Source organism: Hesperophylax consimilis, chromosome 16 (genome assembly GCF_061612785.1).
Source record: "Hesperophylax consimilis isolate HC1 chromosome 16, BYU_Hcon_1.0, whole genome shotgun sequence".
Lineage (NCBI taxonomy): Eukaryota > Metazoa > Arthropoda > Insecta > Trichoptera > Limnephilidae > Hesperophylax > Hesperophylax consimilis.
Window position 1 is genome coordinate 13460020 of NC_142851.1, and position 18376 is coordinate 13478395.

Here is an 18376-nt window from a genome sequence, read left to right on the forward strand (position 1 = left end):
TTGATTTGATTGTAATAACAATACGGACAGCTGACCTTAGAATATAACGTACCTAAAATATTCAACATGTTACCAAGAATATCAAAAGTTGCAAATTCCCGAATAGATTCAGATGTATGCTGAAAACATGGCTCATTAGTAGAGTTACTCTATACTAATCATCACTATCAATCAATAGTTGTTATTCATTAGCATGTAGATTTAGTGTTATTTTAGATTACGTGTGCCAATAATAATAATAATCTGTTAATTTTATAATTAATAACAATATTATGTTTCTTTATAATTAGTAACAGTATTATGTCTCGTATTTCATCGTTTTATAAATTGTTATCAAAATATGGTTGGTCTGAAGAGACAAACAAGTGATAGGTGTAAGTATTGAACTGTAGTGCATTACGGTAACAGGATATACAAGAAATTATTTTTTAGAGACCCTTGCTTGTGTAGTAATGATCTATATGGATCCAAAAATAATTTTATTTTAATAATAATTTGGTTTTTGTTAGGAATCTGAAGAATGAACCAATAAAATATTTAATAAATAACATTGTCGAAGTGCATCGCGAGTCATATTTGGACGTTTGCGGGGCTAGAGGGAACTGCGGGCGGGTGTCCCAAACTAGTTAAAAAACGTGTGCACAAAATTGTTCCTTTTTTTAAAATGATTTACCTACCTGTACGCGGGAAACCCATGGCGACTGTGATACATTTGTGGTAGGGACGCATTTAATGACATTTTAAATATCCCCGTTGAACGCCGTTTCTCGGCGCGTTTCAATTTTAAATCAAATTATATTCAATATTCAAGCATAACGGTCACGCTCATCACAATGTGATCAAAAGCTGTAACGGGCCGAGAATAGACATTTAACGCGAACTGTTCAAACGTTAAATGTCATTGATCATAGATTTGATATGGTCACCAAAAATATAAAAGAGTTTGTAACACCCAACGTAAGTCGTTTCATCGCCTTTATAAAGTATGATCTAGTAAGGGGATAAGTTTTATAAGTGCTTTCTTAAAATTTTCATTTTCCGATCTACTATTACACTGTTTACGCATCTTCGGATACCGAACAGTAGATGATAATAATATGTGGAAGTATTTGTATTATTTACGCTCGAACCTCGTTATTCGGTAAATGCAATCACGTGGAATGGTGTTTTTATTTGGACCTGCGGTAAATTCGCACCGCACCGCTCCGGGGCCGTCATAACAAGGGCGGGCCCTCGACACTACCTACCTACTACCCCCACCCCCTTGCCTACCTGCTTGGGAGGGGGGAGGGTATGGAATTTCATCGTGGGGAGGATACAATTGAAGTTTTTTTTGAGATATCTTCTAGAATTTAACCGAAACATTTTCTACCGTGTAAAAATGTGTTGCAGAGTGTTTACCGTAGCAAGACACTAGTGCTAATTTAACTTATTTCCACAACTAAGCAAAAAATAATGTATTCAAATCTGTCTCACGTCTGACCTTATAATTAAATTGTACGATAAAATCACATTGGATACGAACGTTTCTATCTCTAATTAAAATCTCTTCGTCTGTCTGTAACTCCGATTCAATTAAATCTAGAATTTTTACTTTGAATATAAGTGTCAAGAACCTATAATATATTTTTAATAAGCTTTTGTCAAAATTTAAACTGCTGACTATCCGTGAATTTGCTCTAGGTGTAAGTAATAAATGTCAACAGGAACTAAATCCAGTAGAACAGAAATGTCAAGATAATTTATGTTCATTTCCGGAGTGGCGCTAATGACACAATTATGCATAAAAATATACAAAATAATAATAAACTTCTAAATGGGAACCTGCCTACCAGAACAAGATCAGGAGCATAAAAATGTGTTGCCATTGAAATTTGTATAAATTCCACATTTAAATATGTGCGGAGTACCTCCACCTACTTTCGTAAATACAAAATATTTAAAAAAAAATAGTTTCTTAAAGTAAACGAACGAATTCTAGAAAAGGCGTCTACTTGAAAATGAGTTTCACATTGATATTGTCCTTGGGGCGAGATCTCCTGTTAGTAATCAACTCCTAGTACATACACAGTAGGGTGGACCGTCATCATATGGAGGATTTTTTACTCTAGTATTTTCCGGATCCAATGCTACTTTTGGTCGTCTACCGATAAAAATGGAACAATTGACCCGTTAACGGGTTAAATTGATTTTGATAACAATAAGTTTTCCACTTTAATTTCTGCTTAAATATACAATCGCCGGCTGCTATCAAGTGACACTTTAAAAAACGCATTGTGATTTATAAAAGCCACAGAACTAACATATTTTAGGTGTTTGCTGGTTTTGGTATATATTTTATTTTAATATATTATGATTTAAATTTGGACATCTAATCGTGCCTTTATTTATACCTTTCATGATCAAGAAACAAGTTGAATCACTCAAGATCTGAGTTCTAAGAGGGACCGTTCAAATGTCTAGAAATTATAGTCGCGCTGATTGACGATTTGATGACCCAACCTTATTGAATCAAAATAGGTGATTTTGAACACTTTGGTCTCTGGACTAAAAGTAGTATGAAAATTATTTTGAACACCATCGGTACACAAAAAAAAACTGCTTTGACGGCCCACCCTAGTGCACACTGCACAGCACTGCAGTGTAGCCGTTATTATTGGCGTGAGGTGCGAGTACAGACTGCACAGTGCACACTCCTCCCTCTAGCTGTGTTGGAGGGAGGGTGGAGCAAACTACTGCAGCATTAATAACGTCATTTCAACGTGAAGCCGTCTAAGATAATTATGTTATAAGTATGTACATGTCTGCAATTATTTACTACATAATCGTGATAGTAAACTGCGATAACATATATTATGAAACGAAACTAATATTTTAAAATTAAACAGTAACTTTAAGTTACTGTTTAATTTTAAATTATAATGTCACATCACAAAGTAACCGCTTCATATGAAGAAAGAAACTAATATTGTTTTTATTTTATTTCTTTTTACGCCCAGGCGGGCTTTGACATGGATTATAAGGATAGAATATACCTAGTGAGCTATCGAAAATATACACAGAGTTTTTTAAAGCATTAAGTAACGTTAAACTGATAAACTGAATTTGAAACAATATGTTCCATGATATTTCATCAAAATGGCAACTAAACACACCTTTAAAAAGTGGAGTCATTAAAAGTGATGAAACAAAAACTAGGTTAAATAGTAACTTATCACTTTTCGTGACTTTATATCACTTTTTGTAGGTGTTGAAACAATATTAGTAAAACATGCAACAGTAACGTAAAATAATATAGAAACTAGAACAATACTACATAGAAGACAAATCACTAAAACTACATTATCAACGCTACTATAATTTATAGGATTCAACAAGGTGCTGGTATAGATTACGCTCAATTCTATAAATGGAGTCAATAAAATGCATGATCTAGGCAACCTAAACTTGTTGCCCAGATCATGCACCCTGTTGGTTAGTGAGTGCGGTTGTGAATGTATTTCAGTAGAATGTTACATTTTGTCTCGTGTTCCTAGTCGGTACATGGAATTTGATGTTGGCAACGATTGCAGGGCTGTCAATTAAGTTGTACTCTGTGTAACACAACCAGGTCTGACATAATTCATATTGTATAATCAAGATTAAAAACACTGTACACTGGTGAATCTATTTTACATAGAAAATCCAAAAAAAAAATCGATCTGAATTTTTTTTTTTAATTTTTGGCAACTAACGGATAAAAAAACTTTGGTGCCTGGTCTAAGATTCCAAGCGTTTTATTGTATCTTCCTACCCAGGGACTGGCTCTTAACTGCTGCGAACTTTAAAAAGTCTTAGTAAATAAATAAACAGTTGACAATTGTCACAAGAGAACGGGTCGTTTCCATGACTCATTCTTGGGTTCATCAAAAAAAAAAAAAAAATGATTGACTGAGGATTGAGCTTTCCTCCCCCGGGACTGACTAAAATGAGTGAACCGCGCTATCACTTTAGCCAAATCATCCTAATTGGATGATACCGAGATTTATTTCTGCTGTAAATTTTTAGAATGAATATTCACTAGTTTTCAAATCCTGACCATTCTCAAAACCTTTTTTTGCTATGTGATTTTCTATAGTGTAATTTGATCTCATGTACTGCGTCTATATTATACACTTTAGTGTTGAAAATATCAAATGGTTCACGCAATTGATGCCAATTGATTTTAAATGTTGTATTTCCCTCCCTAGTTACCATTCGGTCGGCCGCTGCATTCGGCCATTTTGGAGATGTCGTTCCGGGTCGCGGTCAGCTTCTCAATTCGTGTGAATAACGCATCTAATGCGCGAGTACCTCTCCCCCACCCCCTCCTCAGGGGTCCCACTTGTTCACCGGCGGTATTGATTATTCTAGGCGGGGTGGGTGTTGTGTGGGCGCCCCCACTCCATTACTATATATATATATATAAAACCCTCCCCCACAATCCGCAATCCCCCGCCACCCACCCACCCCCAGTTAATCCACGGGGCGCAATGTCTCGGTACCATCACACACTCCTTATTGTCGCTAAATGTAAAGTCGAGTCTCTTCTCTTGTCCACTTCTAAATTGATGTTTTGGGTACCTGTGTGCCAAGGAACGTTCCGTGTCAATTTTTGTGATTTTCCGAAGAAAACGCGATGCTTGTATGTTTTAAGCATTTTTTTTTCTTTTTAATCAAAATTGTACATCTTTTCATAAAAAACTGTTTTCTTAAGAGTGCAAAAGTAATCGCTTTGAATACAAGATGTCAGAATAAAAAAAACAGGATTTACATAAGTACCTAGACCTAAATATTAGTCTTGAAAATTAGGGTAACACCACGCCCCTGCTTAGTGTGAATTCTTATTTTTTACGAGTGAACATTTTTATAATTCTGCATGTAATTTAATCTTACTTTTTAATATTTATTTCTATTATGGTGCATGTAATTCTTACATCATAATCATGTATGGTTGTTGAAAAAATCCACAAAAATCGTAATTTGTAAAATTAATAAATAAAAAAAAATGTATTTCCGAAGAAAATGCCCTAATAAATTCATGATTTAACAAAATTTGGCAAAACCAGAAACACGGCAAACAAGCGCTTACTTCGAGTACGGTATCTCTTCTATTCTTCATTCAAATAATCGGTTACGGATCATTCTTATCGTAGGTCCGGCGATTATTATTTCGGTTAACGTTGTTTTGATTATTGAATTCTTTTTTCTTTATTGTTTGTATATGTATGAAACTGATAGTATTTTTTCTGTTGTTTTTCAGATTGTGTGTATTTTGAAACGTCTTCGACGCTGCCATATCAGATCCGTCGGATAGAGGAACTGAACAAGACAGCGTCGGGGAACGTGGAAGCTAAAGTCATGTGCTTCTATCGGCGGAGGGACCTGCCGAGCCCCCTCATACAGCTGGCGGACAAACACCAGAGTGAGTATCCTAATTATTCATCCTTCTTCTTTAGGAGTTGCCCTACTCCAATAAGGAATTCCAGCCACTCAAAACGCCAAAACGATCGAAATCTGCTGGGGGTACGCGTGACGTCGTTTGTACCTCGGTTTTGTCGGTTAACAGTAAGGTCAATCCTACTCGGGTCGGTATGTAATCAACTAATCCAATTTAAATATTTAGCAAGATTTCCAAAACACATGAATTCTTTTGAAATAATTTGTCTACCGCTGTGGTAACTACTCAACTTGGGCAATGCACAATGCACGTGGCCGGTCGAATCGTAAGATAGCGGTGTAAGTTCTGTCAGAACCCGTCGACCAATCACAGGGCGTTTAAGTCTCTTACAGTTTTAATCGTTTTTAAATGACGATTTATAAATTCTACGTGTACTACCTACTACTATATAATAAAAGTTATATATTCAGAATCATTGTTTTTCGTCTATTTGAATGTCCTTTTTATGTTATAATATGTTTTACTCTTTACTGCCGCAGTGTTGCGTGGAGAGTCGCAAACACCTTCTATGATGCTTGACCAGACGTACTGAAACCGTCTATGATGCATTATCAGAGGTAGTGACACCGTCTATGATGCTTGATGAGAGGTAGTGACACCGTCTATGATGCTTGATCAGAGGTAGTGACACCGTCTATGATGCTTGATCAGAGGTAGTGACACCGTCTATGATGCTTGATCAGAGGTAGTGACACCGTCTATGATGCTTGATCCATTGTTAGTGTATTGCGAGCGATATGTTAAATAGACCAAGCCATGATGCGTATAGCGCAATGTGTCGCCTACCTTAAAGTCGAATAAAACTACAACCTCGTAATAAAGTTTTGCCCAGACGTATTATATTTTAAAAAAAACATAATTCAGAAACAACTTTTTCTTTAACTTCTTTTGAAGGTTATGCCCATGAATTTACGAGGTTTTTTCAAAAGAAAAGCTGAATTTCGAATATTTTCGAAAAGTATTTATTTATTCATCAATATCCATTTTCTACCCTTCAAAGTAATCCCCCTCAGATATAATGCACTTATGCCAGCGCTTCTTCCAATCCTCGAAGCACTTCTGGAATTTTCTTTTCGGTATGGCCATCAGCTCGTTCTTCGATTCTGACTTTATCTCATCAATTGTGGCAAAACGCTTTCCTTTCATTGGTCTCTTCAGTTTCGGGAATAGGAAAAAGGCGCAGGGAGCCAAATCTCGTTAATACGGTGGTTGAGGCTTGATTACGGTGTTGTTTTTGACCAAATAATCACGAACCAGCATTGATGTGTGAGCTGGTTCATTATCGTGATGCAAAATCCGTGATTTGTTTTTCCACAATTTTCACAACAAACTTCGCTGCCACACGTTTCATGCCCAAAACATCCGAGAAAATTTCATGGCATGAGCCGATTGATATGCCAACATCCTCTGCAACTTCCCTAATAGTGATTCGACGATTTTCCAAAACCATTTTCTTCACTGTTTCGATGTTTGCTTCGTTTATTGAGGTGGTTGCAACTCCAGGACGCTCATCGTCATTAACATCTTCTGGGCGTTCTGTAAAGCGCTTGTACCACTTATAAACACTTTTTTGAGACAAAGTACATATTCTTTGATCAATTTTTACCAAAAGTAAACAATCAAAGAACACACAAAAACGTGACTAACCTTTCCAATTGTCAAAAACAAAACACTAATTCAAAATGGCTGATAATGCTAACATATGTGTACCAACATAACAAAAAAATCTATAATCGAATGTACACGGCCCGCGAAAATTCAAAATTCACCTTTTCTTTTAAACAAACCTCGTATGTACTGTTAGCAATAATGAAACGCTAATAGATGTTTTATGATGAAATACTTTAATCTTGTCTCCACGGTATTACAATCAATAACTTTAAAATGGTGTGTATTCGCTCAGCGTGGCTGTGCTCAAGTGTTGCTCGCTTGCAATCCTTCTTCCTGGCGGGGGGGGAGTCGCTCCCGCCTAAAACCAGCAGCGCCTCTGGCGGCCGTACCGCAAACCACCCGCGAAGTGTAGATCCCTGATTGGCCGACAGCGATGAGAGTGGCGCCCCTGGCGGCCAATTAGTAAACTAAACTCTGTGGCGGCAGTATTTGAATGCGCTGCTAACACGGCCATACTGATCACTGCTTTGACCTCAAAGCAGTTGCTGAAATAAAAATAAAATAATAATTAGACTGGTTGAAACTTGTTCAGCTCCACAACGGTACTGACGAATAGACTTTACTGTTCGCCCTTCCTGACCGTTACTCCGAAATTTGTTCAGCCGGCCAATTCCTCATATTCTCATATGTGACCGTCACTCTGTGAGTGCTGCCGTTGGGTCTGGTACCCAACACGTCGAAACGATCGTTCGGCAGGACTTCAACCACTTTATAAGGCAAGCTCCGAAACCGACCTTTCAACTTTTTGTACCCAGGATTTCCCTTGGAAATCCGGATTAAAACCGTATCGCCAACGCGATATGAAGGTTTAATGAATCGTTTCGAGTTGAAACGTTTCATCTGCCGCCTTTGATCTTCATCAAAAAGCTTCCGTGCTTCCGCACGTATGACCTTAAGGTCCTGCCTCTCACCAGCCTGCGTGAGATTGTTTACCAACACAGCTTCGCACAATGCAGAGGGCTTATAACCCATCAATAGCTCATTTGGAGTTTTCAGAGTGGTTCTGTTGACTGCATTATTCAGTGCTTGCTGTGTTGCTGCCAGAGCTTCAACCCACTGATCTTCGGGTTTATCTCTGATGATGGAGTTCAGCGTATTCAATATGGTTCTATTGAGTCGCTCTACCTGACCATTAGCCCTCGGTAATAAAACTGAGTTTATGGTCAGCTTGATGCCATGCTCTTCACAGAAAGCACGCATCGCTTTTGAAGTAAAAGCTGTACCTCGATCGCAAACAAGTCTCCGTGGCACCCCGAAAAGGTACGCCATCGCCGAAAGTGCTTTTATGACACCTTTCGTACTTGTCTCTGCCACCGCCTCTAAGAAGCAGTACTTCGTGAAGCCATCCTGGAGGGCAATGACGTACTGCATTCCCTCCACACTCTTCACGAACGGCCCCAAATGGTCCACATGCACAACTGCAAAAGGAATCTCTATTTTGGGAATGGGATGCAATACCCCGGGCTTTCGACCGGTATCACTTTTCCCAACTAGGCATTTGAAACAGTTTTTCACGTATTTCGTGACAACATTCCTCATCCGCGGAAACCAGTATTTGTCCCGGATGGCAGCCAGTGTTCTATCAACACCTTGATGCCCACTATCGTCATGGAGGATCCTAAGAACGCCCCATCTGGCATTTCTAGGCACGAACCACTTCGAACCAATTGACGTCTTACGGAAAACTCTGTCTTCCTTTATCTCGTAGTCAATAAAATATTGCTTGCGGTCTTTTGACTCGTTGCCACTTTTTAGGATATTCTTTATGTTTGCAATTTCCGGATCGGCTGTTTGCATATCCAACAGCTGCTCCTGGGTAGTCCATTCGTATGTCAAGCATACAGGGTTTCGGCTTAAGTAGTCGACATGTGCTACTCTTTTGCCCGCACGATATTCAATATCAAATTGGTAATCTTGTAAAAATATCCACCACCGTGCCACACGTGGATTAATATCCTTCTTAGTCATCGTAGCCCGGACTGCATTACAATCTGTTACCACTTTGAATCGGGTTCCAATCAGGTATACGCGGAAGTGTTTCAAGGCCTGTGTTACAGCTAACGTTTCGAGGTCGTAGGAATGATACATAGATTCATCCGGGGATGTACGACGGCTATAGTAAGCCACAGGATGCATTTTCATATCTTGACCTTGCTGTAATAAGATTGCTCCCAGTCCTTTAGCAGAAGCGTCAGTGTGGACTTCTGTGGCAGCTTCCGGGTTATATATTTGTAACACAGGTCTATTGGTCAGAGCAGTTTTTATATCCTCGAATGCCTCGCTGCATTTGGAAGTCCAACTCCAATCAGTATCTTTCTTCAACAGATCGTATAAAGCTCCAATCCTAGTTGCGAAGTTGGGAATAAACTGCCTGAAGTAGCTGGCAAGGCCGATGAATTGCCTCAGCTGTTTCACAGTTTTAGGAACTAATGCTTTGATGAGACATTCTGTTTTACCACTGCTTGGTTTTATAGAGCCAGCGCATATTTCTTTGCCCAAATAGTTGATAGTGGTTTGAAAGAACTCACACTTTGCCAAATTTAAGGTAAGACCAGCTTGCTTAAGACGCAATAGCACTTTTTCCAGCTTTTCAAAACCTTCTTCTTCTGTTTCCGACGGAATTATGATGTCATCAATGAACACCAGTACCTCGTCATTTAAATCGGCTAATACTTTATTAAGTGTTCGTTGAAATACTGAAGGGGCATTAGCAAGACCGAAAGGTGTTCTCAAAAATTCATAATGTCCGTCAGGAGTCACAAACCCAGTTTTCTCAATCGAGTCTTCTTCAATGGGAATTTGGTAGAAGCCGGACATTAAATCCAACTTAGTGAAGTATACGCCTTTCCCCAAAGTGTCAATGTGGTCTTGGATCCTCGGAAGAGGATAACGGTCCTTTACCGTAATTCCATTCAAAGCTCGAAAATCGATGCATAGGCGATCACTGCCATCCTTCTTTTTGACGAGCAGAATAGGGCTTGCGTAGGGTGACGAACTCGGTCGGACAATGTTGGCCTCAATCATCTCCGAGATCATGGCCTTCACTGTGTTCCTCTCAACTAATGACAATCGACGAGGTCTCACAAAAATGGGCACATTAGAATTCAATAAGATCTTCAGGCTGCCGACTTTAGAGCATCCGATATCTTTAAGGGAGGAGGATGTGAGATCCCAATAGTTTTTCATGAGCTTATGAAGGGATGTAATTCCTACCTCTGACAGAGCTCCAGTGGGAAGATCAGTCACCTCGACCACAGCAACCACATGATCGGGCTGCACCTCCTTGTATCGGAGTCTTACTCCGTCCTTGTCAGCCAACACTTCGATACCGGGGTGGCGCAGGATGTCTCTTCCAACGAGAAGATCAACTGGCAGGTCCTTATCTTCCATCACCAAGGGCTCCATTTGAATTCCAATCCCCTCAGATGTTATGCTGCACTTGGTCTGCCCCATTGCCGGTACGATGGCACCATTGATGCCACTCATGAGCGCAGTGGATGGTACCAGATGCAGGCCAAGGGACCTTGCTCTTTTCTCCCGCATCAAGGAACAGGAACTGCCGGTGTCTATGATGGCATCTATGACGGTGCCGTTAATGTTGCATTTTGTTGTCATATGCAACAACTTATCGGCACACAAATTCACCGGCTTCAACTTCCTGAAGCATGTTTCCTCAGTGTGGCCTTCCCTCTTGCAATGTGTGCATTTAGGCCTTTGCGAAGGCCCACTGCTAGCAGCACTTTTGCACTCATTGCGCTTGTGGCCAGTGCGCCCACACTTGTAGCAGGTGACCAAACCGGTCGCTTTTTTAGTGGCCGCATCCGTTTGTCGACTAGTAGGGGCCGTAGGGCCGGGCTTTACCGCCGGCGCATCGATCCTCGCCGCCATCGAGCGACGTGACATCTGGGTGACCAGGGACTGCATCGTCTCGCAGCTCTCCAGAACGACGCTCAGGCTCTTATCGCTGATGCCACCTAGCATCACGTCCATCTGTTGCCTCTCTGTCAGCTTCACACCGAGCCGCTTAATTTTGCCGGTCATGCGCCCAGCATATAATACGAGCGATTTCGCTTGGCAGCTTTTAAACTTCACGATATCTTCGATCATCGCATAGAAGTTTGGTTCCCGAGGATACGACAAAGTGAGGTCTTCTTGGAAGGTCTTCCAGGTACGCTTGGGCGGTGTCCACAGGTTGAACCATGCTCTGCCTTCTCCCTCCAAGGCTTGAGTAGCGCGGTATAATTTACGCCGCTCGCTCCATGAACACGCGGCGGCCACCTCATCCACTTGACGAATCCATTCCGCCACATACGCGTTTTCACGCGCGGGATTGAAATGCGGAACCAATCCCAATTCCGGGGTTTCGGATCTGCCCCGGTAACGCTTGTTCGTCCTTCTTGGTTGTGATTCCGATCGGGAACGAGATCGCGTACGAAATCTACGATGATGACGGCTTCTCGGCGAGTTTCGGCGGGAACGCGAACGGCGTGGCGGAGTATAGCGTTCCTCCGAATCTTCACTGCAATAACGCGGCATTATCGTGATTCGCAATAATAAGAAATGTCAAATGTTCAATGTTTCACACTTGCTCACGATAAATGAAACAGTTAACACAAAACAAGCGTGGTGACGCGCAATGGCGGATCGCAAAGCGTCGCTTGTTGTCAAAACACGAGGTTGGAAAGTCAGTAGGGCGAACTGATACGTTGAAGTATTTATTTATACGAATCCCACTTCTGATGTTAGCAATAATGAAACGCTAATAGATGTTTTATGATGAAATACTTTAATCTTGTCTCCACGGTATTACAATCAATAACTTTAAAATGGTGTGTATTCGCTCAGCGTGGCTGTGCTCAAGTGTTGCTCGCTTGCAATCCTTCTTCCTGGCGGGGGGGGAGTCGCTCCCGCCTAAAACCAGCAGCGCCTCTGGCGGCCGTACCGCAAACCACCCGCGAAGTGTAGATCCCTGATTGGCCGACAGCGATGAGAGTGGCGCCCCTGGCGGCCAATTAGTAAACTAAACTCTGTGGCGGCAGTATTTGAATGCGCTGCTAACAGTACATAATATACCGTAAAGAAGAAGATAATTTTAAAAAAAATATATTATTTTCAGTGTTTTGTTCTGTTTCAGATTTCGTTTAGTTTTATTAGAATTATCTTCTTCTTCTTCAATAAAACACGATTCGTTTTCACCTCGTTAAATTGTTTCTTAATTTAATTTCCACGCGGATGGTATTAACACAAATTCTCATTTGTTATTTATAACAATGCATTTGACTAAATAACTCTTAATTATTATTTTTTTGGTAAACTAATGTTTAAGACAAGATTTTTTATGCATAGCACAAAGGGTAACAATTATTTTATAAGCAATAATTATTAGCCTGAAACACTCATCCACATTGAAAAATCTCCTGATAAAAGATACATGACGCCAACGGGACATGAACCCGTGTTCTTTCGATTTCCGGTCGACAGCTCTGACCACTGAGCGTGGACCGTTGGCGTCATGTGTCTTTTATCAGGAGATTTTTCAACGTGGATGAGTGTTTCAGGCTAATAATTATTGCTTATAAAATAATTGTTACCCTTTGTGCTATGCATAAAAAATCTTGTCTTAAACATTAGTTTACCAAAAAAATAATAATTAATATTTGACAAGTTCTAGTATCTTCACCAAAAAATGTAGACAATTTGTCTCGACGCCATCTAGTGAGAAACTTAGCACTTACAATGCCTTTCTCATATAAAATAAAGTTGGTTGTTTCAGGTGAAAAAATGTAACAAGCATTAATTGTTGAATGAAACACTAGTATATATTGAATTATTTCGCGGATAAGAGATAAGTCGCCATAGCTCAGTGGTCAGAGCTGTCGACCGGAAATCGAAAGGACACGGGTCCACGTCCCGTTGGCGTCATGTATCTTTTATCAGGAGATTTTTCAACGTGGATGAGTGTTTCAGGCTAATAATTATTGCTTATAAAATAAATAACTCTTATACTGTGGTTTGAGATTCAATGTAAGAGCACTCTTCTTCATATCCGTTTCTATACAGGGTGTATCGGCACGTACCCGACAAACTTTAACCAGCTATTCCCTAGCATATTTGGAGTAAAAAATCTTATGTGCACTTTGCTGTCCGGTAACGTTTTTTTTTTAATAAAAAATTTACTATTCATATTTTCACCACATGTCACCACTGTTTAATCCTTTGTTAAAGTTTGAAAACCCATCTGGCAATATTTTATTCGAATTCCGTTGAATAATGTACGTGTGTACCTATATTGGCGCGCTTTTACAATCACAACGAAATGGCACGGCACCATTCGTCTCATTTTTAACTATTATTATTTAGTGTGTGCGAAAGAGCGAAGACGCTTTTCGACATACTTGCTTATAACAGCTGTTTCGCACGAAAAGCAATGCCAATGACAGTGATGTAGTGTGGAAATTTTTAATTTTTTTTGTTTTTAATTGAAAAAAAATGCTACCGGACAGCAAAGTGCCCATAACATTTTTTACTCCAAATGTGCTAAGGAATAGCTGGTTAAAGTTTGTCGGGTTAGTGCCGATACACCCTGTATATAGAAACGCTGATTGCTCATGGTGCGATTATTAGTACTCCGTCGTAACGTTCGGAAGCGTCGGAGCCAATATCAAAATAATGGCTGCCATTATTTAGTAACACGTGGCGGACCCTGCTTGACACCCGCCGTGTGAAATGGGACAAACAATTTGCTCGACTCCATTCCTGTCTCTACATTATGTGGTTTGTGCTCGGCTCAAAGCGGGTCTACCAAGGGAAGGGTATTTCCAAAGTAACCGCTTTAACCACATTGACCGTTAACTTTATTACTTATTACTGATGCTCATATAAAAATCATTTTCTACACTCGTTACATCTTCCCCGATTGTGGTGACTGGAATGCTACTCCGAAACGTTGACTCTAAAAGGGGGAAGCGCTATACGGCTCAACCCCAATGAGTTCAAAAAAATGTTATTATTATTAGTTACATATAGCATTGTATAAGTAGTAGGAGTAGGGAATGCAATCCCGGTATACCGGGATCCCGCTGGACTGGCGGGATTACAGAGAAGCTTCTACAACTGCATCGACGTCCAGTTCTTTCACATCGGCTCATTGTGAACCTCAACCATCAACTTTGGCAAAGAAGCATAACATCACTGACCATTTTTCAAGCGAAAACAATACCGTCGAAAAGAGGGTATCACGAATGGTGTCTAAAGATGGTTTACCATTCCGAGTTTTCTGTACCTCGTCGGATTTGCGAGATATTTTTAAAGCCGGGGGTTTTAACTTACCAACATCGTCTAATTCAATCAAATTAATGGTTATGAATTACGGCAAGACACTAAAAATGATGGTTATTCAAGATCTTTTAAAGCTGAAAGAGAGCAACTACAGATTTACCCTCACTTACTCTGAATTACTTCGAGTCCCGTGGATTAAAAGGCACATACCTTCAATTCACTTACGATGCGCTAATGACTATTGTGCCAACCAGCGTGGAAGCTGAACGAGATTTTTCAGCCGCTGGCTACCTTGTGTCCAATATCAGAAGCCGTTTATCAGATGACACAATTAATACCTTAACTTTTTTACGAAGCTATTTCCAAAATAATATTTAATTAAACTTATGATGCTCATTGTACAAGAATATTGTTTATCGTTTGAACGTTATAATTTAAATTTAAGTTTCAGTTCAATTTCAGTTTCAGTGCCGGCAATCCGGGTGTTTATTTTATTTTCATTTGTGTACATAGATTTCTTTTACCCACCTCACTATACAAAGTCTGTTTCGAGGCGGGTATGTTATGTAAATTTATGTCTTATCTTATTCTTTGCCAATTTATGACTTAAACTTTACCTATGTCTAACTAAAGGTATACCTATTAATAAATCATTTAAAATGTTCCAAAGAACTTGTTTTATTATAGGTATAAATTTAAAACTCTAAAAACAAGGTTGGTAGATCGAGGTATTAGGTCTTTATTATACGATTGATTAGATATCTAAGTCCACTCTGCTGGATCCCGCAAATACCTGGATCCAGCGGGACTAAGATTGTTCAGTCCCGCAAATACCTGGATTGACATTTTCTTGCGGGATTGCATTCCCTAAGTAGGAGCAATTCTTTCGATGCATTCGAAGCATTGCAATTTATTATATAATTGACTCAAACTATCTGGAAAAATTGTTCATGAAAATCAATAACATTATCATCAGATTTTATTTTACACTGCCATTTTTAGAAAATATCGCGCCATGATCGTCAAAACAACGTAACCGACAAAAAAAATTACAGTTAAGGCGATGCACTACGTCGTGTAATATTTTAAATTGAGCCGCTATCAATAACAATCCTTACGTAGATGGCGATAAGGTTTAAATTCCCGCTTAACACCATCCGCCTGTTTTGATTTATGCAAGAAAAAAACATGACCAAAAAGTGCCTTTTATTTTATTTTGTGGATGTTCTGGCATAAATATTTAAAAAAATTCGATCATTTTATAAATAACTTGATTTGCCACATTATACAATAAAATCATAACCGAAAATGGGTTCGTAAGTGGGAGATTTTGAACTTTAAAGCAGTTTTCATAGGCCTTATACATTATTTTTTCTGGGCTTATAAAAAGACTTATCTAAAAAATACTCGATTATTCCAAAGGCCAAGATGTATTCTACTACGCTATAGCGCGCTTGTAGCGTGATCTGTCACAGGCTTTAGGGGGGTAAATGGCGGTTACGTTGTTTTGCCCGGCTATTATTATATAGCGATATATTTGTAATCGTCGCTTACGATGTTTTACGTTTGCATACAAAACGTTTATGTAAATAAAAAATTAAATGTTCGTTTATTCAAAATCTTAAATCTCCGAAAATACTTCACCGATTGCTTTGAAATTTGGACACAACTTTTCATTCGAATACGCGTATGTTTTTATATACCTATGTTTTATAGATGTCACCTGTGTGAGGTAAAAACACGTTTTTTAAACCGCGCAATCATTTTTTTTATAAACAGCGCCATCTGTTGGACTTTACACAACACGCGCTATTGTTTTTTTATCTGCACAGGCAGACTGCGCCACAGAAACGCGTTGCGAGGTACAGCTAGTACTTAATATATTTTATCATGTGAGGTTGGACTCTGGAGACATGTTTTTCTCTGGTAGTAACTAACATCCGGCTTAGCCTTATTACACGCACGTGTAGCTTTCCTCCGTGGAATAATGTCATTTCTTTCATAATTTCGTACGCGAGGTGCTATAGAGGATGGTAGGAATAATTACTTAAGGTCGGTATTTCAGTTGCTCTTTAAGCTCGAAAGGAGATATTTACGTGTTGCTATCGGGTAGGTTTCGTTACAACTCACTCAATCATAACATTCCTGAGAACATTGAAAATCTGCCCTTTGATTATATTAACAGGATTGATTGTTGATAATGAGCGAGAAGTATTATTTTTGGTTCAAATTTGTATCAATAGGAAAGCGTCGACTGTGAAAGGGGTAGACCGAAATAACTTGTGTTTACAAAATTTTACAGCAGTTGCAAATAACTAACATTTAAATGTGTTGGTTTATCGATCGTTGTAAATACTTGTACTGCGAATCGATGTGTTCCAATAGTTCGACTGCGGAACGATTTGCCGGCATATGTGTTTCTTAAAGTCCCAAGTGCAATCCTTATTTTCTTCAAAAATACCGCTCACAGTGTCCCCAAAGATGACATGGAGGAAGGTCCTGAAGGAAATTATATCTGCGTCGTGTTAACATAAATGTAACTCAATTTAGGTACTTATTTAAATTAAATACACTTCGTTATTATTTTTATTTCTTGCTCGAGCAATCCTGATGAGTTACAAAACTCATTCATTATATTTTGATAAAGCACTTATCGATAAGTGGTCTAAGATATATTATTCGAATGACGGTGCGTTAATTGAAATATTCCTGTGTGAAATTATTCATGTTCAATGAACTCAAATTTGTTTTGAATTTTTGATAATTAGAACAGATTGTGACAATTCAGGCAACCAATAAAGTTATTGTCTATCTATAATCGGAACATTACTAAATTTGTATTATTGAAAATACCAGTTCTAAACTTGCAATTTGTATTTCTTGTGTTTAAATTTTTTACAAATTCGACAGGTAAATTTCTGATAGTCACTAATAATAATAATTGGATATCTTGCATAGCGTAGTTTTTGTGAAAAATCACCTCGAAGGCGGAGTACAAATATGGATCGCCTAGGCTCTATAATTATTTACAGATACGGAAAACATGTCACGTCAGATTAACGCACTTTTATTAGAAAGTTTAAGCTTGGAGAAGATACGACTTTGGACTCAGGGGACACTATATTTAAATACTGCACATCGCATGATTTGCAGTTTCTATTTTATCCTCCATTACCATTTATTTATATTACATTTATTAGATCTCTCAAATTTGTTTTAAAAAAAATATCTTGTTAATATTTGTTTTTGAAGGCAAATATTTTATAAATACTTCCAACACCACAAATCCTACACTTGTAATTTTCCGTATTTTTTCTTGTGTCTGCGCTAGTCTTAATTTCTTTAGGGAGCTATCTGGCCTAGTTCATTTTGGCTTAACGTTTATATAACTCCGGATAAAAACCCCCTCGCTCCACTGGCCTGTGCTCCAACTATGGATCTCATTTTGAAACCCTAAATGTACCGTCCTACCTTCAGTCAGACTTGTCGCCGGTGTATACTAGTCCCAGCGAGAGCTCGTACGGACATCATCGACGATCGTCCTCTTCCTTCTCGCGCTTCTTATTTGAAAACGTAAAAGATGACGTCACGTACGACTTCTCGCTGGGACTAGTATAAGGGCGGAGATCACAGTCATACGCAATGAGAATGGGTAATGAGTTAATTATTGTAATTACGAGCCTGTCACAAAATTTCGGCTTCACCACGAGAATAAAACAAGTCTACAGGATGACGGGTAGATTTTACATTATAATTTCATCGTAACATTACTGAGTTTTAATAAATATGTAATTTCCTTTTCTCAGTAAAGAGAGTTGTTAGCTATCGACGCGTGTTTTTCGCCTTCTAAAATAGTGCTTCTCAAACTAGGGGACGCGGTCCCACCGGGCAATGGTATCATCAATTTTCAGTAACAACGGATTTACATTTTTTTTATCTGGTTTTGGC

The 18376-nt window shown here is 39.0% G+C and overlaps 1 protein-coding gene across 5 annotated transcripts in view; it reads left to right on the forward strand.

The window, feature by feature from the left end:
* MTA1-like (metastasis associated 1-like) overlaps positions 1 to 18376 on the forward strand; it is a 172255-nt gene that overhangs the window by 42930 nt on the left and 110949 nt on the right. For all 5 annotated transcript variants that reach the window (XM_089640921.1, XM_089640923.1, XM_089640924.1 and 2 more), the window contains exon 2: positions 5282 to 5443. In XM_089640921.1, coding sequence (XP_089497047.1) covers positions 5282 to 5443 — 162 coding nt within the window. The remainder of the gene's footprint in view (positions 1 to 5281; positions 5444 to 18376) is intronic.